The following is a 26539-nucleotide window of genomic DNA, read 5'->3' as shown; positions in this document are numbered from 1 at the left end:
CGTGTTTGATGAGTACTGGGGGGGGATTTTTCACCTGTCGTGATAAGAGCACCCAATCTATGTGCCTGTGGCTCATTTTGGGAAACTCGTCACTTGTGTGTGGACGTAGGCTTGCTATTGGAACCTGGCCAAAAAGAGTCTTGTTGACTGGGAGCAGACACTCTGTTTGCACTTTGTCTGTCACACACACACACACACACACACACACACACACAAGCTCAATTGGTGGAACGTCTGACATTGCCAATTTCCACCGCCTGGTTCCATCCATCCTTCCACTCTCCCGAGAGATCTGAGAAAGGGGGAAAGAGAGACAGGTGAAGTATTGGATGAGGAGAAATATAATAGAAGAAATCTACTTCTTTTTTAATGGCATTTTTTTTAGATACAGTGTCTTTAAAATACTCATTGATTCAAATACACTTTCAATGGCATCAGCTAGACAGTGGGACCCCCCCCCCCCCTTTGCACAGATACATTTAAACACTAAGGCCTCCGAAAATACAAGCGCATGTCCCTTCGCGGAAAAGCACAGACATATATGACTACACCGGCTCAAATTGCCGCCTGTGATTTGATTCTTTTCTGATGCAAGCGCTTGTCCATTTCTATGTAAATGTTCTGCTCTGAGCAGCCGGGGATGCTTTCATCCTGCTGAATATAAATCATGACTTGGCTGAGAAAAGAGAAGCAATTAAGACCGATTTTTATTTTTTTTTTTTACACAGCAGGTTTGCATTCTACTATTAAAACACAGCAATTGCACGTTCTCGCCTGTAGGTAGCAGTTCAAATATAATTCAATTAATTTGGAAAAATACAATTGCAATCAAGCCACTCCAATTGATTTTGATGGTATCCCATCGACAAAAAAAAAACAAAATGGGGTTGAGTTTCACACCTCTTTCACACTCTACACTTCACCAGCTTTCAAATGACACCAATTACAAACAATTCGATTGTCAAAAATGTGAATGAATTTGGTTTGAATGTAAAATGGCATTGAGTTTCTCACCTGTTTCATACTCTAAACTTCACCGTTTTTTCAATGAGAGTGATTGTGAACATTCTGATTGGCGACAATTGAATTTTGTTGGAGATGTCCAAGATAGCGATTTTTAATGCAGAGGCGACCCTCACTTTGGGTGAGGTTGGTGAATTTGGTGGCTTCTCCTTGGCACAAAATTAAAATGGCGTTGAGTTCTTCACGTGTTTCACAGTCTACACTACCCCAGCTTTCAAATGAAAAACCCGATTGGCACAAATTTTAATAAAATGACTTTGCTACATAGGCTACATAGGCCATTCTGACTGCAGAGGCTAAACGTTACACACTTTGAACTTTATGTATTCCTTATTCGGTATATTTGAATCCTAGCGGATTAGCCGAGTGTAAAACAGGTTTGAAACTCAACGTCATTTTCTTTTTGTAGAAATTAGAGAACGTTCAAATCAGCTTTTTTTTTTTCGACTGTAGACGACGCGAAAACCCACGTCTTTACTCATTATGGAAAACACTGCCGCCTATCGGCGAAGAACCGCAATTGCGGTCTTTGAAAGCGGGAACGCAAAGCCGAATGAACGCGAGCGGGCCCGAGGAGCCAACTTCGGCGTTGTCACTCGTTCCCAAACAGAGAGAAACTCATTACGGGCGAGGATTAGATCGATCGCTTTGAGACGAAGATGCCTAGTGGAGAGTGTGCATGCTTGCCTGGCCCAGGCAATTTGTGCCAACAATGGAGCTCGTCTGTGTGTGCGTGGCCGTGCATGCGCGCGCGCGCGCGTGCGTGTACATTTGTGCGTCACGCGAGAGTTTCACACACACACACACACACATCGCGGGCGCTAAAGTGGGCTTTGCTTCCTGCCGTCGCCATGGAAACCGTCGAGTAAACACACTGACACACACGCACACGCACGCACGCACACGTACACACTTCAGGGCTATCTTTATTTCCCAGCTGGGTTGATGTTGTTGAAGAGTGATGATCGTCAGCTCTTCAAGGTGTATCTGCAAGTTTGGGTTTGATGCTCGAAGCGGCGGAGGGTGGGGGTGTTAATAAAGGATTAAGCATCAAAGCAGAGAACGCAGCAGCAGCAGTAGTCAAGCTTTCCATAAATTAACTTTTTTTTTTTTAGGTCTGCATGGCACCTCCGTATTGTTGTGTTTAAACGTGGTCAGTGCGCGCGTGTCAAATTGAGCCCATGCTAATGACTCCTTTTATGATTTGTGATGGGATTAGCTTTAGGAGCACTTGTCAATGGATGGGGTCATATTTCAGGATTAGTGTTGATTTGAATTCATTTTTGCGCTTCAAAAAGTAAAAATCCATTGTTTTGCGTGCGCAGATAGCTAAAAGTTGTCATAAAATGCGCGTTGTTGTATATGAGTCGTATTTTCTTGTTGATATTTTGAAGATGTCATATCCAAAAGCTTTTGTCTTGAACTGATCTGTATTTACTGTACAATGTATAATACACTAATACTGATGCACAGCTCAGTATTAGTGTATTATACATTGTACAGTTATTATGTCACCCATTTAGCCTCCTTTGCTGATTGGTCGAGAAGTCATGGTTCTATTTTGCATGGCAATCCGTTTTTGACTTCCCAATATGGTTCCTTCCCCTCCTCATGTGGTTTCTTGGCATTACCTTGCACTTATTTTGCCCATTAGGAATGACCTATAGTTACTTGCAGACCACTCAAAACCGTGATACAAGCTCTTAACTACTTAGAGAAAAAAAAGGAAAATAGAGAAGATTTAGTGGTTGGTCTTGACCGACACAAACTTTTACTAGTCCAGGGGAAATAGCTCAATGTCCCAATATTTTTGGCCAGAGTGATTACAACAATCGACTTTCCTCCCGTGGCGGCAGCCAACCTGTTTTGCCTCCTCTGGCCCGCGTCCACTTGGATGACTGATGAGGATGAATAGCTTTTTAATTTCACTGGTTTAGCGCCACGCTTGCGCCGCCGCCGCCCGCCAGACGACAACAAGGAGAGGACATGAATTAGATGAGGAAGCATTTGAAAGCATGAAAGTAGGGTTTTAATCCGTGGGTACGGTTTCAACTGTAAAGTGTAGGATTTGAAATAAGATTTAAGGATTCAAATTCAGGTCTCAAGCCTGGGATTTGGGTTCCAATGTGCATTATAGAGTCAGGTTTGTGTTTCACAATGCGTTTAAAGTCAGGATTAGGAGTTGAAGACAGTCTTCGGGTTTCAAACAAGGGTTGGGGTTCAAAAGTGAGGTTTGAAATAGTCTGCTGTTTTCAATATGGCAATTTAATTTATATCAACTCAAGATTTGGGTTTCAGTGTCGGTTTGCGAGTCGAAATTTTGGGAGTTTCAAACCTTGAAACTCTCGAAACATGGTTTTAAACCTGAATTAGGGTTTCAATTCAGAAGGTTTGAGTTTCAAAGACAAGTGGAAGCCTGCGGTAGGGTTTCAAACAGGTTTTCAAGGTGTTTGGGTTTTTTTTTGTCGGGGGGCAGGGTTGGAGTTTCAAAATCGACAAGCCATAGGACAAGTGAGCTACACCCTCTAGTGGAAATTTACAAACATTACACTCTATTTCACCCAAACACAAAACAGTCATCAAAGTGACTAACAGTTTAGTTTGTAGTCAATAAAGAGTAATCGAATTCCAAAAGTTAGCAACAATTTAAATAAAATTTCAGAATATATATATATATATATATACTTTTATTCATCATTTCATAAAAAAAAGGTCCAACAAGTTGCACAAATTGGGACTTCCGATCATATTCACAGGGCTAACACGTGGCCTGATTTACAGACTAAAGGGCAGGAAAAGGGATTGTCACAGGCGCACACACACAAAAGTCTCACACGCTCACGCACGTCACAAACGTCATTATTGCATAACACTGATTGATTGACGGCTCACAAAGAAACTGTGGTACAGCGAACGGCCACCAGAGGACAGGCGACGTCTTCCAAGTCCACCCTGGACCCCCACGTCACCTCCATTCTCTCTTTCCCTTAGTCTTGATCCTTTTTTCACATCCACTGCTTTTTTTTTCCCGACTTTTTTCACCCCCTCACGTCCCTGAGCCCCAGGCGCCCCCACCGTACGCCCCGAAACCACCCACTTCACTGCTTTCTCTTCTCTGATTGGTTCCAGACGTGCCACTGAGCTCTTCTTACCGACTCAACATTCCACAGCTGGAGACACACACACACACACACGCACGCACACACGCTGACACACGCTGACACGCACACACCTTCTCTTCCTTACCCTTCCATCTCAGTCCCAAAAAAAAAAAAAGAAAAAGCATTCCTGGAGGCGGGGGGAGAAGACGGGGAAATGATCCTAAATCTGCTTTTTGGGGGGTAAAAACAACACTCTGGTATTTACATTGGTGTCGGGAGGGGGATCTTGGTTGTTGGCAAATGTCCCAAAACAAACACACACACACGCAAACAAAGAGAAGCTGTCAAGTCTGCAGATATTTTGAAGCAAAAAGAAAAAAAGAAAACCACAAAGACAGAGAAGCAAAATCATGAGAAAGAGTCATTCGGTTTCAAAGTCGGGGTTAAATGAGAGCTTGAAGACTGAGCTAGGGTTGCAAATAAGGTTTTAAGTGTGGGTTGAAAGTAGGGGTTTTAGAGTAAGGTTTCAAGATAGTGTCAGGGCGGGCAAGGGTTTCTAATTCAGTTTGCAGCCTAATGTGGAGGTTTAGGCTTTCAAAGTCGGGTTTCAAGTATATGTTCGGGTTTCAAAGTAGGGGAGAACACAATGCATTTGGATTGTGAATTGGCGTTTGAAATTGGGATTTCCAAGATTGGCATCGACTTTCAAAGTAGAGCCTCAAGTCCAGGTTTCAAATTTAAGGTTAAGGTTGCAAAGTTGGGTATCAAACAAAGAGTTTGACTTTCAAATGAGGGTTTGATGACTGGGTTGGGCTTTCAGGCCAGTTTTAAGAATTTTAAGGAAGGAAGAAGATGAGGCAAAAACAACAACAACAACATTGGTGTGGTGGGTTTCTTGGTGGGGTGGGGTTGAGCAAATGTTCCAAAAGTAATCACAAAAGAAGCATGAGAGTCTTGAAATCTGTTGGTCTGAGCCAACAGAAAGAGAGAGAAAAAAAAGCCGTAAAGTAGCGTGAATCTAGGGCGCTGTGCAAAAGTGTGGAAAAAATTGCTGACTCAGCTCCAGGTGGAGGCACAGGGGAGGGGGGGGGGCAAAACATACAGCGCTGCAACACTTGGAAGCCAAAAAAAAAAAGTGCAAGAACAGAGCACGAGGTCACGTCACTCGAAATTTGGACACCTCCTCCTCTTTCGGGTGCTGACGTGTCCGAAAGAGGAAGGAGGCGGGATCGGGATGATGACATCGGGATTGTGGTCCCGTTTTAAATGAGCAGAAAATTTGGTAGCAGGGGGGGGGGGGGGGGGGCAAGTTGCTTCTCAGCTTACAAAGCTTCGGAGTTGCTTATTTCCAGGGGAGGTTATACAACGAAGTAGGTCGCTGATGGTGCGGTGGTACACTTGCCTGACTTGTGTGCGGGTAGCGCGGGATCGATTCCCACTCAAGCGACGGTGTGAATGGTTGTCTGTCTCGAAAGGTGCCCTGCGACTGACTGGCGACCAGTTGAGGGTGTAGTCAGTCTGCCTTCTGCGTGACCCTCTTCGGGGTAGGCGGTGTTGAAACTGGCTGGATGGACAACTAAGTCGATCTTTCGCGGCCTTCCTATTTGTGAAAATATGCGGGTGAGCAAGGTGTTCTCATTTACATCATCCCGCCCCCCCGCAGCAAATTTCCCCGCCATGAAATGAAAACACAACCGAATCTTTACGGGTGCTCGCTATTCTTCTGGTCGTCGCTGCTTGCCCTCATCGCGGTCCCCTAAGTTGTGTTACTGTAACAAAAGGCATCGTTGACATTGGCCCCGCAGTAGGAAAGGGGGCGGGGTTAGCAGTGGCTCATTTGCATGACAAAACAGTCTGGTTTCATTTGTTCTGTTAAAAAGTGTGCTGTAATTGTTAATCCTTGGTGTATTTTGAGGAAAGCATGTCACAGACACACTTGGGAACAGTTAAAAAAAAAAAAAAAAAAAAGCATCATGCACTTCTCACAAAAAGTCGCCGTGTTGTGGCTCCAAACTCAGCACCCCCAGAACCTCAACGACCGGAGGGCTGTAATTGATGTTCAAGGGCACACGCCGAGTTATTGAGACTTTTTTTTTGTTGTTGTTGTTGTGGTAAACTGTTGACATTTTCCAAAAATTTCACCCGAAAGCCAAATATCCCAAACTTTTCTTTCTTTTTTTTTTTTTGTGAGTCGTGTATGTCGCCTTTAAAATTGAGATGCTGCTGCGCTCTACACAGCCTTTCGCTTTTAGGGGGATTCTTTTTCTCAAGTTTATTTTTGGCTTCACAAAAATCAAGGTTTCCGCTGCAGTCTGGCCCAGTCTGAAGTTTCGCGGGACTACTCGGGCTGCTCGTTGAGCTCCATGTCCGATACCAGGATGTTCTTCTCCACCTGCTCGCCCTGCCCCGAATGGGTGCGACTGTAGCGGGCGCCGTCGTAGGACCCCCGCACGCCCACCCCGCCGCGCCGCCGGTACAGGTAGATGACGCCCACGATCAGTGCCACCAGCACCACGCCCGTCACCAGCACCACAATTAGCGTGGGCAGATGGTCGCCACTCAGCAACTCGTTGGAGGACTCGATGACTGCCAAAAAAAAAAAAAAGGATGTTGGATTGTGGATTCCTTGTTTATGGGGAAGAAAAAAAAAAAAAAAAGCGAATGAAACATCCGTGCTTACTTCTCGGCCGCTTGCAGATGACGCCGTGCGTTCGGTTCCGGCACGATCCGGGTTTCCACAGGCCGCTGTTGCTCTGGATCCAGAAGCAGGAGTTGGGGGAGAGCACGGCGAAGGCCACCTCGTGAGACTCCCAGTTGGTGTACGACATCTGCGTTTCCTCGCCCCACACCAGACCTCGGCCTAGGTCGCAACACGCACAGTCGCCCAACGGTATTTAAATACGGATTTGAAACCATCGGTTCCAGAAGATTACATGGAAATACATTTTTGTACTGTACTTGAAAGTTAGATTGAGATGAACTGTACTGAAAAAAAATGTACTATTGTCGATTAAAAAAAAAAAAAAGTTTAAACAGAAAGTACTAGGGCCCAATTGATCAGGATTTTAAATTTTTTTTGGCTGATGCCGATTCCAAAATTTGTTTGCTTTTACAACAGAGAGAAAATTTGACCAAAAAAAAAAAAGAGGGGCGGAGATGTGAATGTCTTTATTTTTGTCTCATGTTGTAATTTGCTAAAATAAAATAAAAATCCGCATGGATCAGCGAATTATCCACCGATGTAAGCTGATTTTAAATGAATTAAGATTTGCTGATTTAATCGATCGGCCAATTTATTTGGTCGGGCCCTACAAAATACGCATAGCTATCAGCTTTTATTGTAATATGGCTCACTTGTGTTGAATGTTTGAAATGCTGTACCCACATACTTGCTTTTAATTCAGTGCTTCTTTCCCGTACCACTAGAGGGCGCCCATGTACTACTAGTGCTACCCGTACTACACTTTTGAGAATTACCGACCGAGAGTGGCTAACATCGAGGGCAGCTCCGTTAGTGCCCTAAACTTAATACAGCCTCATGGCTCCATTAGAAAATGGAGCCATCACTAGAGTCCGCCCAGTGATGTTTAAAAAGACAACTTTCTTAGTACCAACCAATCCTAAACGTGAAGAAAAAAAAAAAATCAAACTAAAAGAAATCAAATATTTCTCTCCAGTAACACATCCAAATATTGATATTGTGGTCCCAAGTGTGTTGAAAATCGCCCCCGGTTGAAAGTCATTATTTCTTAAATTAACTCCACAGACATTTGCTTTCAGGTTATGTAAGACGACTGTAACGAAAGCAGAGTGACATTGATCTGGCGCCAGCTCGAGGAAGAAAAGAAGGGGAAAAAGTGATTCGTGACCTTTGACGCTGACTCCCAGCCAAGCTCCGTGGGCCTGCTCGGCCGAGCTCTGAATGTGCTCCCACACAAAGGCGTTCTCCGTCTCGTCCAAAATGGAGAGAAGCTCGGCTCCGACTAAAAAAAAATAAGGCAATACTTTAGGGCAGGCAAGCCTTCACACCATACCAAAAAAAAAAGGCATCCCGACCTTTCTGGCAGGACAAACGTGCGTCCTGCTGCAGTTTGAGTCTTTGCAGGTTAAAAGCGTAGCAGTGGTTCCTGAAGGACACCCAGGCCCAGTCGCCCACCGAGCGGGGGCAACTTCCCGGGTAGAGCCACTGGTGAGTGTCCGGCGCATCTGTTCGATACGCGGCAGAAGTTTAGGGAGCGACTAATTCCCCGTTACGTCATCGACAGAACTAAGCTCCTCAAGAAAGTAGAGGACATGGCCATCTTGTTACCCACCACTGATTTGACAGATGGCAGCATCCAATTTGGCGTGGCAGGGGCTCATGGTCCACAGGCCGGAGGTGGTCATGTGACCGCAGCCTGACAGCTGATTGGGCTGCCCGTCCACCCAGTTGGAATAGGGCAAGTCTTCCTCGCCCAGCCAGGTGTAGCTTCGGTCCTGACGATGCACAAATCAAGATTTCCACTCGCAGCATTTACGAGAATGTCCTCAAGACTTTCCCAACGTAAAGGCCGCAATATACATGTATATATTTTTGTTCCTTTAAGGCCACTGTACTTTTCCTTGTCATTTTCATATTTATTATTATTTTTTCAAATTTTATTTAATTCATTCAGTGCCATTGAGGGCTGTACTTTTTAACAAGGAGGGCTGGCAGTAGAATGTAAAAAAAAAAAGTTTTGAATTTGTTTTCATTCTAAGGGAGAAAATATTTGGTGCATAATCTAATTATGGTGTATTTTTTTTTGTAAAAATTTGTCAAAAATTCCAAAGATACCAGAACAATTTTTTTACATTTAAAAAATATTTTTTCAAAATATATTTTCAACTGTATAATATTACAAATGACTCACAAATGGGTGCCCGTGGTAATTTAACACGACATTACGGCTTGCGATGGAGAGCCGGTGGACTCACCCCAAAGTTGAAAAGTGCGATCCACGCCGGCAGCCGCAAGCTGTTGATGAGCAAAGTCAGGTACGCCTGCTGGACGGCATCTTTGGGCGCCGCCAAGGTCCCGTTCAAGGAGTTACACAGGTGCAGGGCACCGGTCCAGTCCAGTCGCTTCTGCACCACCTGGTACGTGATGCCACCCAGCTCCAAGCGCTTGGACAGGCTAGCGGGAATCAGAGTCGGCGCCGCGGGCATACCTGGATCTGAACCAAAGGCCGATGTCGCGTCATTAGAATCGAGTCGCACACATGTTGCGTGTCGTGGCACCTAGACTCATTTGGAAATTGTATTCAACCCTTTCATGCACCCTGTAACCCGATAACAGGAGAAGCTGTCCACTGTAGTAACCGCTGTTCACATTTGTGCGAGTCAAGCTAGCACGCCATTTTGGAAACGCGCACCTTGTTGCCTCTGACAGAGGTAGCCGAGGCTTTCCGTCTCGCAGGGCCGTGAGGCCCACATGCCCTTGTGCTTCTGCGGGTTGCCGTGAATCGCGGAGACACAGTTTCCCTAGTAGGACACATCAAGATCATTGAAATCGGAGCCGGGGGGGGGTTAACGAGGGGGAGAACAAGTCTATCCAGTGTCACCAGTACCGGGTTCTTGTCGTGATGCGGCCCGTTGTTGTCGACCGGCTGTCCTGGAGCCCAGTTGGTGTAGCTGAGTAGGCCCGGCTGCGCCCATTGGAAGTGACCTTTGGCGTCAGAGCTGAGGCCGAGCCACAGGTCGACGGTGACGTTAGACAGCAAGGTGGTGACGAAGGCTGCGAGCAGGGGGGAGCAGATGGCGCGATTTCATGTTTTGCACGCTGTCAAAAGAAAAGAAAAGAGCCCAAACTGTCTCACCTTGCTCCAAATGATTGGACACCACGGCCAGGACGCCTCCTTGCAGCTCACATTTGATTTTGGCTGCAGACCAAGTGGCCCTCTGGGACGGCAGCTCCCTTTGAAACACTTTGAAACACTAACAAGGACACACAAACGACATTTATTTGTATATTATCACTAATTAAGTGCAGGATTATTTTTTGTTAATTCCAACAAAATTCTAAGAAAGAGAAATTTCAATTTGATTCAATTTGACTCAAATGTGGGCATGTATTCAACTAATTACAGTACAGGAATTGATTCAAAGGGAAAAAAAGGACCGTTAAATTATTTTTTTTTCTTAACCCTGCAAAAGCCTCACAAGAACTTCCTTAATTTTATTTTAGGGGGAGATCTTTCAATATCCCCCCCCCCAAATATTTATGAATTCTAAAAAATAAAAATAAAAAATACAAAGTGCACCAGCATTATTTGCGCGAGAAGGCGACTGGGCTGGCCTGCAAATCAAGAAAATTTGTGAAGAACTGCCCACCATAATTGAAAAAAAAAAATCTTTTTTTTATATATACTGTATATAATAAGCGGTCCGGTAGTCCAGTGGTTAGCACGTCGGCTTCACAGTGCAGAGGTACCGGGTTCGATTCCAGCTCCGGCCTCCCTGTGTGGAGTTTGCATGTTCTCCCCGGGCCTGCTTGGGTTTTCTCCGGGTGCTCCGGTTTCCTCCCACATTCCAAAAACATGCATGGCAGGCTGATTGGACGCTCTAAATTGTCCCTAGGTGTGAGTGTGGGCGTGGATGGTTGTTCGTCTCTGTGTGCCCTGCGATTGGCTGGCAACTGATTCAGGGTGTCCCCCGCCTACTGCCCGAAGACGGCTGGGATAGGCTCCAGCACCCCCCGCGACCCTAGTGAGGATCAAGCGGTTCGGAAAATGGATGGATGGATGTATATAATAATTTTTTAACCCCAAGAATTATTGAGTAAGCAGAGACATAGTGCCAGTAAGTGTTTTCCACCCCAAAAAAGTTTTTTTTTTTAAAAATGGGGGGTTGGCCCCCCCCCACAAAAACATTCAAATAAACCCGTGAATAGGTGAAACCAGCGTGCTGAACCGTGAATATGCAGAGCTCCATTGTACGGTATTTTTGTGGAAAATACTCCTGAACAACATGCTGGTAATTAAGTGCAAACTCATCTTACCTTGCGTCGATACGAGGACCAACCTTCGGGGCAGCCCGATGGCAGGTGCGGGGACGATGGCGTCGGAGGGGCGGTGCCGGTGACGTTGACCCTCTTGCAGATGTACGGGAGGTCAGAGTGGCACTTCTGCTCAGCCCACTCTGCTGTTGAGCAACCACAAAGACAACTTCATTAAACCCACGGCAATTTGCAAATCATCATCATCACGCTAACTTGAATTTAGCCAAGGAAATCCCAAGCCCTAAAACCGGCAAAATACTGTATGTCCGACTCAAGTAAAGTCATGCGGTTCCAGTCCCACACCTCTGGCCTTCGCCGTACACAACAACACAAGCCCTCGACAGCGCGGCTCGTCTCACCTTTGCTAGCAATCAAGTGCACGCATTTGCGGTCGCGACTGAGGGGGCGGGGCCTGTTGGCAGCCCAGGACACGTAATTGAGCACAGAGTGATCGGACCAGCGGAAGCGTCCGTCGTTGTCGAAAGTGTGAAGTCCCAGCCACCAGTTATCGCCCTCCACCTTGACCATCTAGAATACGTACAAAAAAAAAAAAAACAAAAGCAAGAAGAAAACATCATTTTGTGATGTTATGACACTCACAATGAAAATGTTAGGCGTGTTTTCCTTGCCTGGTTGACTGTGCTGGACAGGAATTTCTCTTCCTGCGCCGAATGAACGGAGGCCAGCGATGAATCGAACCATGAGCAAATTCTCTGGGCCTGGTCCCACGTGGTGCGGTGGTCAAAAAACTTGTATTCGGCTTCCTGAAAGCCGATCCATTCGGGCGAAGTGGTGCCTATCAAGAAAATAAGCCCGCATTATATGATCGGACTGGATGACTTTCACATGCTGCGAGGTCACATAAAAGCTAATATCAAAACACCGACCTTCAGCGGCCTCTGGTTCCTTCTCAACACTGCCTAAAAGCATGGAAAAAACAAAAGTTTTGAATTTGCTATTCCACCAAGCAGTGCACATCAGTTCAGTTTGGTCTGCTATGACCATTTGCTCTATAGTCTAGAACTAAAAAGTCCTAAAAATGAGCTAAAAAAATCTGAGAAATGATGACAGGATGAGATGTGCAGTTCTACACCAGCCCTGTAGGTGGAGGTAATGCAAAATTGAAAACAGGCGCCACACACTTGGTCCCAATGCAAGTGGACTGTCATTATATTCTTTGATCTGTGTATAAAAAAAAAAAAATACCGCAAACTCACGATGTGATCGTCCTGTTAGTAGCAATAATGCAGACAACAAATGTGGAGGCCACACAATGAGATTTTTTTTCACAACAGCTCAGCTATGTGCTGGATCTGCTGAGTTCTTGCACACATTGGCCCACGTTGGCAGTACCATAACTACGAAACATGAAAATTAACTCCTTGATCTCAGCCAAAATCGACAAGAAATGCTGCTGTTCGCCTCCAGTCCTGTAGGTGGAGGTAATGAGCACGAACTTGAATAAGAGAAGATAATGGTATGAATTAAGCGAGAAAAATAAAGTGCCAAAAATTTTTACAAAGCTAATATCGGCTGATTATTATCGGTTGTGCCCGAATTAAAAGCATTTTAATTCATTTCAATGGACAACATTGATTTGAAGTTAAATCGATTTTTCCCCCCCCACTCTAAAACTTGTCAGTCAAGATACCACAGTACGAAAACATGCAGTGTCGTTTTACCTCGAGGGATTTTGCAAATCCAGTCCAGTGGAGAGTCACAATGCATGGCCAGCCAGGTCATGGAGCCCAAGTCTGCTGCGGCGCACTGCCGGACGTTGTAGTAGTAGCGTCCGAAGTTTTGGTACGTGAACTATTCAGCAGGTTTCGGCGTGATCAACTCATCCTTATAATGCTTCTTGTTTTAAAATTTTTATAAGCGTCAGCACTCACAGTCAGCCCGTCACTCCACTTCCAGCTGCCGTTATCCATCGGGTTCCTGCGGTTCAGACCGATCCAAAACCAGTGCTGGTCGTGGTCCTCAGATTCCCTGTGGGCCAGATCCCACCGTCATCGACACCACCACCATCATCATCATCATCATCAATAAGGTTCACGAACCCAAAGGTCTCATGCAGGACTTGGAGAACAAAGTGCTCCTCGTCGGGGCTTCCGATGCTCAACAGGTCGGCGCCATGTTTGCGGCAGAACAAGTGAGCCTGCAGCCAGCTCAGTTTCTGATCCATTTGCGACCAGTGAAACACCTGCACACACGACAGCGTCATTTATTACAGAGCGGAGAGTGGGCTGTCCTGTTGCGGGGGGGGGGGGGGGGGGGGGGGGGTTGTCATTGATCCATGTTAGGATGTTGGTCAAGTTGAGAGGCTGATATTGAATATTTTGGGGGTGCTGGTCGTTTTGAGGCATGGACTGGGTTGGGGAGTTGATGGGGTTTGGGTTTTGTGCAAATGCAGATGAAAAACAAAAACGGGCTTTGGTAGCAGTAAATCACACATGTCAATCAATCACTTAAAGCAGGGGTGTCAAGCTCATTTTTGTCGCGAGCCACATTGAAGTGACCGTTTTCCTTGGAGGGCCGTTATGACTGTGAAAGCATTTCAAGAAGTCAAGAATAATGGTTGAGTCAACGATTGTTTAAATTCATTCAGTACCAGCCAATTCTAGACCAAGTCTGAAAAGACATTTAAAAACGTCTTTGGGAGTGAATGAGTTTAAGTTACTGTAATGAGGGATTTGGTAACAAGAAAATGCTTCCATTATCTCTCTTATTTATTCCATATGAGGAGTTGAAATTTTGGTTCAGATATTGGCAATCATGGTAGAAGTTGACATGTCTGATATGCTTCGCGGGCCACATAAAATGATGTGTTGGGCCAGATCTGGCCCCCGGGCCTTGAGTTTGACACCTGTGACTTGTCACCTTGTAGCAGTGGCGCAGGTTGCTGTTGCTTTTCCAGCCGTTGGGACAGGAACCACTGAGGCTGGGTGTGGGCGGAGGGGCGGGCAAGGAGGGCTCGGGGCTCAGGGTGGCATCCTGGTTCTGCCGGCAGATGTATTTGGCCTTCCACGATGCGCACTCTCTCACCTCCCACAGGCCGGTTGCCAAGCCGGTCGCCATGGAAACACAGCCTCCTTGTACGCTGACTGGAAGGACGGGAAGTCAACTGTGAGAGGGCGTTTTTCCAAGGCCTCCATCACCCACGCGTGACCCACCTGGCTGGTCTCGGTTCCAGTTCGTGTAGGATACTCGGTCCCCGCTCTGCCAGTGGAACGAGCCGGGGCTGCCCTGGTCGTGGAGGCCGATCCAGAAGGAATCATCGGAGCGACCAAACACCAGACTGTTGGCGAAGGCCTGCTCAAACCTTGCGAGGGGGATTTCAAAACACGTTAGGGGGGCATCCAAGCAGAATTGCCCAATGATTTTGCGGCTGCTACCTGTTGGTGATTGTGAGGAGCGACGCCTTATTCTCCTCGCACGACTTCCTGGCCTCACTGAACGTCAACAGATCCTCCGACACCCAGTAGCAGGATGGACTGTGCCACTTCCAGCCCTTGGAGGGCAAACACAAACAAACCAAAAAAAAGAAAAAAAGAAAAGGGGGTGGGGGGGGAACAAAGAATGCATATTCATGTAAATCAACTGTGCCTTAAAACAAACAAGAAGAGCACATGTGGATGTGCAGCAATGACGAGTGTTGCTGGCGTGGATGCAGACAGGAGGTCATCGGGGGTGAGACAGACGAGTCTTCATCAGGTTAGTGTGAAAAATCCGAAACGCAAAAAAACACTCTTCATTTTAGCATCTGCATGCAAACCTCACCCCCCCCCTCCCCGTTCAAGCTTCTACATCGCGTTCACGTCTCTCACTGTGCTCCGACGCGTCAAGCGGTGACGCCTGGAGTGAAATGTAACACATGGTGCAAAGATGCTTATCACCGCGGAATTGAAAATACAATGACAGCATCTCGATACAACAGCGAAAAGTGAGGAGTGACAAAAAAATGTTGATTCAAGTGGACTAAATAAGTATGCTTCTTCTTTTCTTTAAGTATGCTTCACTTTTTGCTTCAGTTCTAAGGACACTGGGCTGCTCCTTGGTTACCTGGGGGCCGTTGAATAACGACATTGGGGTACACAAAGTTTTCCAAATTTGCTTCAAATTCCAAATGCATCTTCCAGATGACACAGATCACGTTCACTCCGCATGAGGGATGCGTCTTGAAAAGTCGTCAACTCTTTCACTTCTCCTCATACACCCAAAATAAAAAATCTCCCATTTCCATGTGATACTTTTTCTTTTTTTACAACAGGAAGTGTTGTCAAGGAAATGTAATCACAGCGCCACCTTCTGGCAACTAAATGCATTGGGGGGAAAAAAAAACTCCAGAATTCAATCCAGCCGATTGGGGAATTAAATGACAAAATTTAAAAAGTTAATTTCTGGGGGGGATTATAAAGTAATTTCAAGTCATTTTTACTTGATATTTATCAAATTGGAAGCACTTCTATACTCCATTTGTGTCGTGTTTCTTCAGCGGGCTCAGCCGACCAGCGACAAACATCGAAGTCAGCTTTGTTAGCTTAACCACCACGTGGCGTTTTCGCTTGTTGTTTCACATGTTGAGCTCAGCTAGAGGCAAACGAGGCCGCGAGGTGATCTCCTGTCACATGACCACCCGTGAAGCCCACCCCGCCGCCATCAAACAAATGCTCCGCATCCTTGGAAATTGAAATGTTTGAATCGCTCAAGAGATGTGGAAGGAGGAGGTCGCAAACTTGCAAATCACACCGTAACACGTCTCCGAGAAATGCGCCCCGAGTTGGACTATTTCAGGCCCGTCGAGTCACCGACGGGAGCGTTATGTTTGGGGCCCCGCATGCGGACGTGATTAGGGGGATGAGAAATCAAAGGCAGATGTCTGTGTGAATTCCTCGCACGTGGGATTTGATACACACACGCTGTATTCATGCTGTCCTCAATGACTGCATATAAGGTTCACAAGTATAAGTTAGACGAGTAGGTAGGGGGGCGGGGGTCAAAGCTGCACAAACAGCTGGAAGACATATAACAATAATCAGGCTCCCAACAAGCCTGCAGACTGTCAGTAGCTGCAGACGGCAATAAACGACTCAATTTGGAATTTATAGACCGAGTGTGTATATACATTGAAAACATTGTACCAAGAAGGCATTTTCCCCCAAAAGTGGCGCTTCATTGTCACTCCCAGTTGAAGTTTATCGTCAAACTAAACATCATCCGATCATCCCGCAGCGAAAACAACCGCATAATTTCGCCTTCCACAAGCTCGACGCGAACACACGAGGCAACATGCCTTAAAAAGATGAACAAATAGCATCAATAGTCGTGGCATTATCAGCCTTGAAGCGATGCATAGTTGAACACAAATGGTGGAGTAACACATGTAGACAAACACGATGAAATCTATCACAGGCATGTTTTTTCCCCCCAGAAAAGACAACAACAAACAATATGTCGGCTAACCGTGTCACTCACTTGTTGAATCTATTCTTTGTTTGTGTGTGTATTATACTGCCCCTTGTGGCCCAGTCGCACACACTGCAAGAAGCCACTCTATTGGGCATTCATTTAAAAATGAAAATTTTCATCTTTCAAAAAAAAATGTAATGAAAAAGAAATTAATTTATAGGACAAAAATGTTTCCATTTTTTAATGACCATACAGAATGGGAAAAAAATCCCACATGTATTTCAACAAATTAGAAAATAGTCAAAAATGTTAATCAGTTCAACACAAAACATGAAACGCTGCTTTCTGTAACACATAGGAAGGCCAATTCTTACGCATTTTTGTAAAGCATTGTATATAATAATATAATTTCTCCAAAAGTTAAATTTAGCGTTTTGCATTAGCTAAGCTACGTTTTCATTAGCTGGAAGCATCAAAATTATACAACAAATCTTTTTCACTTATCTGTGACTTTTACAATTGAAATTAAATGACGTTTTCCACCATATTCTAATTGATCAAGATGCGCCTCTGCTACTTGTCCAAGATTCCAAATATGTTTTATGGTTTTTTAAAGAAGAAATTGAAAAGTGTGTCATACCTGTTTGCAGTCTTGATGTTGAGGTTTGCCTTCGCTCTTGGTCGCGGCCTTTTTGCAAATGGCGGGCAGAGTCAGGTTACACGGGCTGTCATCCCAGCGGCCCTCCTACGTATGGAAGACATACACACATACACACGCACACACACACATAGCTGCTTAGTGTACACAAACACACACCCACGTGAGGACTGGAAGAAGCCGGGGATGATGATGGTGGCGGCGGTTCAGTCAGAGGGTCACTCACGGGTCCCCACATGGACACGCAGTCTTCCTGAGTGTTGCGAAAGTTGTTGGGCTCGTAGGGGTGCCAGTAGGTGAAGGTGACGGGTGTGTGGTCGCTCCAGTGGAAGTCCATCTGCATGGCGATGTCGTGGAGGCCGAGCCACAGCTGCTCCGTGTCTGAAGACGCACACACACACATCATCTTTTAGGGACACACACATACGTACATACGGGACTGGCGATGTGGTGCTTGGCGGGAATGTTCATGAAACGCAGAGAGTTTGGACGGACGGCTACGTTTCGCGTTCAAGAGAAAGGAAACAAGGGATGTGTGGTTGCCGTGGCAACAAGAGAGAGGAATGACCAACGATCCCAAGTGACATTTAAACAATAACAGTAATGTCCCTGCTAAGTGGTAATGTATCGACTTGAGCAAAATGATTTCGCGGACTGAGATCAATTAAAAATGTAAAAAAATTTCACAGCTGTTCTGATATGTCACTCTCTCTTTAACTCTGGTACGGTTTGAACAAGAAAAGAAGTTGGGCAATCAGGACTTCTGGGAAATTTCTGTGTCGAAATATGTTTTTGAAAAGTCAAGCAAAAGTGACTGACCTTTCTTGATGTTGCGCAGGATGAACTCCATCTCAGGCAGCGTGTGAATGCTGACCAGGTTGGCCTCCATCTTCTGGCACGTCTTCAGCCCCGCGTCCCAGTCGCCTTTTTCCGGCACCAGCTTGTAGCAGCCCGCCTGGAAGGCCTGCCAGCCCACTTCGCACTCGTACTTCTCATCGTCCGCCCACGAGTCTGCTGGGACAGCGGAGACGCGATGCCATTCGGGTTCCGGGGAGCTGGTTATCGTGAACCTTTCTCGTGGTCTGACCGGTAGTAAAAGGATCCAGAGTGGCATTGGGCCTTTTCTTGCAGACGTAAGGAAGAGCGTCGGAACAAGCGCGGTTTTGCCAACGACCCGACGACTCGGTCCTGATCACGACGCAGTTATCCTCGTCTTCGTGATTGGGTTGCTCTGCAGAAAGAGAGGACCGCACTTAAAGAAGGGTGGCTCGGCAGTCAGGCAATCTTCAATCATTATCCACATTCACTTGATTTATCTTTACCATCCATAGGTTACTCTGTAGTAATTTTGATTTTTTTTGTGAGGTCAGTGAAGGAAAAAACTAAAACGTTTTTGAGGACTGCCTCCAAACTCAAATTTTTCTCATTTTCAGTTCAGGTCACTTTTGGTACGCCACGCAGAAGTACTGCGGTACCTGTTTAGCAGTATGTTGAAAAGGTCTATGTTGGTCGACAAGCTAACCTTGCTCCCAGTTGAGGTAATTAAGTGGCGACGAGTCGCCCCACTGCCAGCCGCCGTTGATGTCCAGGTCGTTGAGGCCGATCCACAAGGCGGCGCTGTAGCCGGTCAACAGGCCTTAAAACAAACAAACAAACAAACCAAAAAAAAACAAAACAGCAGCAAAAGCTTTAAGACCAAGGACCGCATATGTTGCAGTGAGCCTGTCAGAAAAATCAAATAAAATTTCAATCGTGAAGAAATTTACAGTAAAATGAAATGACACGCACGAAGACTGCGAGCTGCTGGAATTTCACTGTCGGTCATAAAATGTGTCATAAATGGGTGGAGGACTGGAGACTCAGCATCATCTGAGCGGCCTCAGTGGGAGTTGGCGGGGGCAGGCGGTTTGTCCCCCACTGGATATTTCCTTCATGTCATTTGGGCGTAAAAGAGTCAAACGTAGTCAACAAACCGTTGATGTAGGTCTGCTCGTGCAGCTTGGTGACGCTGAGCAGGTCGGCTCCTTGCTGTTGGCAACTGACGCGGGCCTCGCTCCACGACAGCGAGGCCTGGAAGTTGAACTGGTAGCAACTGTCCGTGAGCGGGTCCGTTTCCCAGAAGGTCTCACAGCCGCCACCTAACCGGTCAATACATGCCGGTTAAGTGAAAGAAGGATACAAATGGAAGCAAAGACGGTAATAGGACGGGGGCAGGCAAAAGTCGATGCTCCAGGGGCCATGATATGAATCTTAAAATTCACAGATGGGCCAGGCCATTTTTAGATAAGTGTAAAAGCCAAAATCTATTCTATAATATATATGACTTTTCATATAAAACGAATTTCATGATCATCAATCGAGGTTTTGGCCTGTTTTGCTGCCACTTCTCCTCTCTCCTTTTGGCTGGGCTCGGCAATGATGATGATCAAAGGGATTATGAAAGGGTTTTTTCTCCGTGCTCAACTCACTGTTGACGGGACAGAAGCCCCAGCGCTCGTCTTGGGCGTAGTCGTAGGTGGTGGCGCACCACAGGTGGCCGTCCTCGCGACCGATGCTGGTGCAGTTGTGAAACCACTGGCCGTCGTAAAGGAAAGGCAGGTAGCATGGGCGCCCGTTTGAGTTGCCCTGGATCGTGTAGATGTCTGAGGAGCACACAGTCAAGGGGGAGGCCTGTTTCAAGCTGCTAGCACGATTGGGACGATGAAAAAAAAATAATAATAATAACACAATAATTCAGAGGGTTACATTTTTATGAATGAAATAAGTCACATTTGACCAGCTTGTTGCCATGACAGTAATGAATACAGTACAGTAAAACATTTCGACAGACTTTTACCGTGTACACACATTTTTCTGCGCAGTGTGAGAAAAAGGGCAGGGGAGGGAGAGAGGAGGGGGGGAAGACGCACTTGAAAGACCGAAAAGTAGGGCAGACACATTTAAGCTAGAGCGAGCGAGAGAGAGAGTGAGAGAGAGCAAAGGCTTCCCCTTGGCTCCGACACCGACTCGCATTCTCCCTCGTCTGACCTTGCTCAAGTCTGACACGTCAAAGTGTAGACGAAAACACGCATGATTTCTGGTTTGGCCACGCAACATCTGACAGAGAATTGGAAAAAAATGGTGATCATTGAAGTAAAAGTAGACGCTTGTAAATATCTTATTTTTTGAGGGGGAAAAAAAGACAAACTGTTTACTGTTGAGAAGCTGAAATTCCAAGACCTCAGACAATTTCATGGGTGAGTACCAATACCAGGCGTCATCCCGATACCAGCCTTATTTTAAAGGTATCGGGTTATTGTGGAGGCTACCGATACCAGGCACCGAGACTTAAGGCAATAAATTTTTTTTTAAAAATCTGAGTTTGAGGCAGCAGTTGGCGTTATTGCGGCACATTGAAAACACCAAGAATGAATGCTAACTTTTTTGTCACTTTGTTAAATGAAATGTAATATATCAAAAGTACAGGAGGTATCGGAACTTGGTATCAGTGAACACTCAGAGTGAATAAAGGCATCAGAATCGATCTGGAGAAAAAAAAAAAAACATCCTTAATGAAGATAACCCTGGAAGAGATTATTTTATCGGCAAAAATGTGTTACAAAATGTGAGCCAGCTAGAAGAAAGCGGTTTCCTGTTGCGCCTTGGAGTTTGTAGCATACGTACCACGATACGTTTTGCCGCACAGGTCTTGTTTTTCGCCATGCACGCTCCATTTGGAACTGGATGCGGAGGGCGTGGAGGGCGCGGACGCGTTGGAGAATGAGGGCCAGGGCAGGTAGTTTCGGAGGTCCTCCAGCACTTGGCCGCAGCTCCACGTCCAGCGCACCTTAGGGGGTTGGCGGTCGCACGTGTACACGCTCAGGGGGCTGCGTCCCGGCCCGGAGCTGGCGGAGGCGGTGTCGTTGCCGGCGGTCACGCCCAGGCACAGCGAGGAGCCCAGGTTGAAGAGGCGACCGCGGGTCACCCACTTCCAACGCTGGCCGGCCTCCCGGCAGGACGTGGACAGCACCAGGGAGCGCTCCCGCACCCCCAGGCACCCTCGGGTGCCCTCGTGGAAGAAGGCAAAGTCATTGGCGTCCAGCGGCGCTGTGGAGGGAAGCGACGAGTCAATAGAGTGGATGAGAACATTCCATGGGAGCTGCCAGAAGGATCAATTCATCCGATAATGGACACGGGACAATCAAATGGAAACTAGCATCCACTGAAAGATAGAATAAATTAAACGCTGACACACAGTGGTAGGAAGTAACAAAGTACAAATACCTGTCACTTCTTTCCACCACACACACACACAGACACACACACACACGTTCCCTTAACACTGTATGCACATCGTAATGTCTCCTCCTACAGGCCGTTAGACAGAATGCACCTATTGAACTGAATGCCCTTTGTTTTCTGCTGGCTCTAAAAAAAAAAAAAAAATTTAAACCCTCATGTACTTTTTTTTTAAAGTTTTTTTTCTCTCTTTTTTTTTTCTCTTTACAAGTTTGGTTTTGGCATAGCTGAGGCCACCGTGACTACACAACTGCGTGTTTGTGTGGGCAGCACAGACAAGACAGAAGAAGAAGAAGAAAAAAAGAGTTTAAAATGTTAAAATATCATCCACATATTCCAAAATATGCAGTGTGAAGGAGCCGGAGCTAAAAAAGATGACCAAAGTGTGACCCTCAGCATTCCGACCCAGCAGGCTCCTGCGAGAGGCCAGGAAGTGAGGAAATAAGGAACCATCACCGCTTAGACGGTTACTTTGTTGCAACACATTCGCTTCTGAAGCCCATCTCAAGCCCCCCCCCCTCCCCATTAGCCTCCTCTTGAGATAATAAAGTTGCACCGTAAAGGCAGCCTGTGGGAAACGAGCAACACACATGTTGTCATTGGCCCACTTTCCTTTCATCTTTTCTAGTTCATTTGACTTTGGTCTCTCATGGTAAATAATTTCAGGAAGTGGTCTAAACGGGATACCCGCCATTAGGTTCCGACTTGGCTTCTTTCTGGTTTTGCCATTTTTAGGGCAGATGTGTTCATCTGTTGCGTTAAGTGGGCTGAAAATTCACATGCTTGGCAATTTCACATCATTCATGTGGCTAGTCTGGCAACGAAGTGGGGATGTATTTTGGGGGGAACGAAATCTGGTTTACTTTCATATTGTCTACTATTTGGGGGGGTACACATTTTATCTTCCAACATTAGCATTTTTTTTTCTTTAAAAAATAATTATCACATGACTTCTACTTTGCTGAAAAAAAAACACTTTTTTTTTCCCCTTTGACTTGCGAGCAAAGTTTCGAGATCAGAGCACCGTATGGTGGCAATGATCTCAACTCGACTCACTTCACAACAAGCGTCCTTCGAAAAAGTGGCCTCAAGCTCTTTATTGCCACTACCAGATGAAGTTTACTCGTCAAATTAACATCAAACAAAGAGAATTATCCGTTGTGTATTTAAAACAACCCCCTCAACTTTGCCGGGACATCCACTCGCTGTACAGGCAAAGACATAATGTGAAACTCCACAGATGTCCTCATGAATCTAACCTTACCCTACCCGCATGTGCATCATGGTGTTAGAATGCTTTAAGAAACAAATATTTGAACACAAACAGCGAATCAGCACATTTAGTGCAAATATTTTCCAAGGTATGCTTGAAGCATACCTGTGTTGCGTTCAATGAAACCAGACATGAATGGGACAAGCAAGCGCTTGTCAAAAGGTGTCGCAGCTGACAAAGCAATTGGGAGTAAAAACCTCAAGAGAAAGCAACGTGGCAAGATTACGAGAAAGAAAAGAATACATAATTGCAAAACATTTAAGGCTCCCGAATGCACTGCGTGTACGCTTTTCAAATTCTTTAGTGGCAGAAGTTTGGGACGACTTCGCCAAGAGCTGGCCGACAAGCTGGAGAGATTCGAGCTTGCGGGGGTGAGAGCAGGAAAAAAAATAAAAAAATCGAAGGGATGATGAAATACAGAGCAACAAAAAAAAAGAACTACCCAAAGCCTTATTTTAAAAAGAAAAAAAACTATTTTAAAAAGTCCAATCGCAGTTTGTGATGTTTTTTTAACGAGAAATTGCAATAATAACACCACCAATAATAATAATAATAATAATAACAATAATGATAATAATTTTATATTATAATTATAAAATTATAATTTTATAAAAAAATAAATAATTTTATATTGATTGATTTATAAATCAATTATTTATAAATAATTGATTAAAAAATGAAAACATTTTTCAATCAATAATGAAAACCCCACATCTCTCCAAAAAAAACGTATAGATTCACAAGTTCATCATTTCAATCTGGCTCTTTCTCCGAAGTAGAACACTGACCGCATGCAAAATATTCTTTTTGTCTTTTGTTCAGCTTTGATTGCGCTTTGAGTGCGCAACAAAGCCGTGTTGTCATATTTTACGGAATGGTGTGCAGCTGGAAAAAAAATAATAAGCTTAGTTAGTTATTGGAGAATTACAGAAAGCAGCTGTGATGAGTCACGCCGCACATCCCGTTCATCTCGCAACATCTAAACTGTTGACATCAAAAAATTCAAAACCTCTCCAAAGTCTTTCGGGAAAGTAAAGGAATGGTGACGGGGGCGAATGTTTGGCTCAAAAGTTGTCTGGATTCGGTCCTCCCTACTTCCAGGGTGGGGATGACGGCGCCCCCCACGGCTTCCAACGTCAGCCTCACATCGTCTCACCCCCCCCCCCCCCCACCCCCACCCGTAAGTCTAACGTGGTTGTACGGCGGCCCGAAAACGTTCCCGCAGGAGTCCGAAAAGGACACGAGTCCCATTGTGAAGCTAAGCATGCGATTGAGTGCGGCGCCTGGCCGCTGTGGTTTTAGCTCTCAGTGACAATTAGCATTCTGAGCCAAAGCCACAAAACACGTCGCTTCTCTTCATGACGCCGCACATTTTGTTTCCCCATTGTCAAAAGTTTAGTCCCTCTCTTTGGAATGACCTCCTGCTGAACGTTCGGCAAGCCCCCTGGCTAGCCATCTCTAAAACTCATCTCATTTTTATTCTTTGGTTTATGACTCAGCATGAGATTTGATTTTTAGTTTGATTGCACCGTGGTACCTGCACTTACGAAATTAATTGGTTCTGGAAGAAATTTCTGAACTAGAAAATTATTTTTGCACCATGTACAGGACTTTGTATAGAGCGGTGGTTGTTTTTAAGCGCTCTATAAATCCAGTTGAATCGAGTCGAGATCACATTGACGCATAAGAATTTGGGGTCTATAACGTGTTAATGAAATAATTGATTTCGTGCACCAATAAAGCCGTTAATCACACATGAGCGGCCTGTTAACGTAACCGGAAGTGCAGGTCACGGCTGCCTGCCGGGGTGTGTGGGAGGGGGAGTGAGGGTTAGGAAAATGACAAGTCCCTCCACCCTGTCACACACAAATCAGGCCAGAAAAACCAATAGAGCACACAAACATAGAAACGATACAATTCTTTTCAGGTCAGTAGAAGGAACTAAGACGGCAATTTGCTAGACAGAATTAGTAAATATTCTTCCAACAGGAAGCTTCAAGCTGTTTATGACAACTCCCAGTTGATGCTTACTGTCAAATTAAACATTAAACTAACAAAGAGTCACTGTGAATTTATTCTTCTTTGTTTGTGTCTGCAGCACTGTACTGTACTGTACTGCCACCCGGTGGCCAAGTTGTCACACCAGAAGAAGCCATATTGAAATGATTTCGTTTTGATTTGTTTAAAGCGAACCATTAGTGAGCAGAATGAATACTAAATACATAGAATCATTAAATAAAATACATTTTAAATAACCACGTTTGTGGGCAAGGGGGTAAATTAATGTCATCAATGTTACAAACTTAATGTACAATTTTGGATCTCATAGGTTTCATAAGATATTTGTGTAATGTAGGCAATTTTATTTTGACTGGAATCCAAATGAAACTATAAGACATTTCAGTATGCAGTTCTATAATGGGCGTTAATTACGCATGGATTATCTCTATTCGCGGTCCCTATTGCCTGTAACACAATTATTAAATGGAATATAGCAATGTAAACAAAAGAGGGCTACGTCAATAGTCATGTTTTATCCGCAAAATTGTCAGCATTTCATTCATTTTGCCAGGGTATGAAAACTTCAGCACTGTATGAAATGCTCGGCGGATTAAAGAATGGCCGTACTTTGCCCACCATCGAGCTAAAACTCTCCAACAACACACGCACACGCGCACCTCCTCCTCCTTTCTTTTCTCCCCCCTTCTCCTTCTTTCATGCACATCTGGTTCCACTCACTCTCGGGCTTTTTGGTTCGTGGCAAATCAAAAGCAGCAAATCCACAATGAAATACCCCTAAAAAAAAAACACCTTTTCACACAATACGATAACTTCAACGTGCACTTATTCAAGATCGAATGACACGTGGAACAAAAGAAGAAGTAAAACGCTCACCCGTGGCGCTCCACGTCACGTCCACGCCGAGCAAAAGCAGCAGCAGCAGTGAAGACAAAGTGCATCGTTGGAGTAATCGGTGCCGACCGGTCCATTTTGTTGCCGTCGTTGTTGAATCTCGGTGCCGCTCGTCGTCGACGTGCATGCTCTCAGCTGTAGTCCTCACGCACGCGCACGCACGCTCACGCACGCACGCACAAAGAAATGGTGTGAGAATGCAAACGGGCAAACGCACACAAAAGAGTGGAAAAGTGACACAAATGTTACACTCAAATAAGTTTGAACCGTCTGCTGCCCTTTCTCGAGCAGATGAATGGAGCTGCGTCAACACTGCGTGTGTGTGTGTGTGTCTGTTTGCGCGTTTCCCAAAATAAAGCCTGGGGACCCCCAGTGGCCACTCAGAGAAGCCGCAGCTCGCATTATTTGCTGACACCCAATCATTGAACTACTCTGATTTGTGAAAATATGAATACTCATTTTTGGTATGAGATTGTTATATTCAGCAGGGTTGTCACATTGTACATCAGCATGAGAGTTGTTACTAATAATTTGACGTACTTGCCTCGTCCAAGATGGAGACTGGTCTCATCGTTGATGTAAACATATTACTCTGTAGATGTGATTATACTGCTTCCGGGAGGGGCAGTATAATACAGTCATAAAGATGAAAAATTTCACTACCTTACATGATAAAGCAAACTACATGTTATTTTTCATGGAGGATAAAGAATACATCCCTGTGAGTATTTAAATATCAGCCTATATGTGTTGCTGCATCCATCCATGCATTCCAACATCCATCGTTTTGTGTTTTAACACCGCATAGGTAATATTCACAGCACGTTTCACATTGTTGCCATCAAGCTAGCCGACTTAATACAGTT

At 45.3% G+C, this 26539-nt stretch overlaps 1 protein-coding gene across 2 annotated transcripts; it reads right to left on the bottom strand.

The window, feature by feature from the left end:
- Positions 1-3695: 3695 nt before the first annotated feature.
- Positions 3696-26057, bottom strand: mrc2 (mannose receptor, C-type 2). Of its 2 annotated transcripts, XR_015103153.1 has the most exons (29): positions 25656-25946; positions 20873-21295; positions 19678-19851; positions 19183-19347; positions 18732-18845; positions 18297-18440; positions 18029-18220; positions 17436-17590; positions 17192-17296; positions 14538-14653; positions 14316-14464; positions 14023-14246; positions 13203-13345; positions 13035-13131; positions 12825-12954; positions 12030-12062; positions 11772-11938; positions 11502-11670; positions 11143-11285; positions 9962-10079; positions 9713-9879; positions 9518-9626; positions 9081-9319; positions 8438-8600; positions 8181-8330; positions 7994-8107; positions 6805-6984; positions 5820-6710; positions 3696-5724 (listed from the first exon to the last, which is right to left on the bottom strand). XR_015103153.1 is itself a non-coding variant. In XM_086132254.1 (28 exons), the coding sequence occupies exons 1-28, from the start codon at positions 25798-25800 to the stop codon at positions 6463-6465; spliced, it is 4476 nt and encodes a 1491-aa protein (XP_085988380.1). In that variant the 5' UTR covers positions 25801-26057; the 3' UTR covers positions 3696-6462. The 2 variants fall into 2 exon arrangements, 1 of the variants encoding a protein (XP_085988380.1); XM_086132254.1 differs by having other exon boundaries at positions 3696-6710; positions 25656-26057.
- Between the last annotated feature and the right edge of the window lie 482 nt (positions 26058-26539).

The sequence above is a fragment of the Hippocampus guttulatus genome, chromosome 16, assembly GCF_054856545.1.
Source record: "Hippocampus guttulatus isolate MCC_2025c chromosome 16, RoL_Hgut_1.0, whole genome shotgun sequence".
Taxonomy (NCBI): domain Eukaryota; kingdom Metazoa; phylum Chordata; class Actinopteri; order Syngnathiformes; family Syngnathidae; genus Hippocampus; species Hippocampus guttulatus.
Note: the sequence above shows the minus strand (reverse complement) of the source record. Positions and strands in the feature narration are given on the sequence as shown.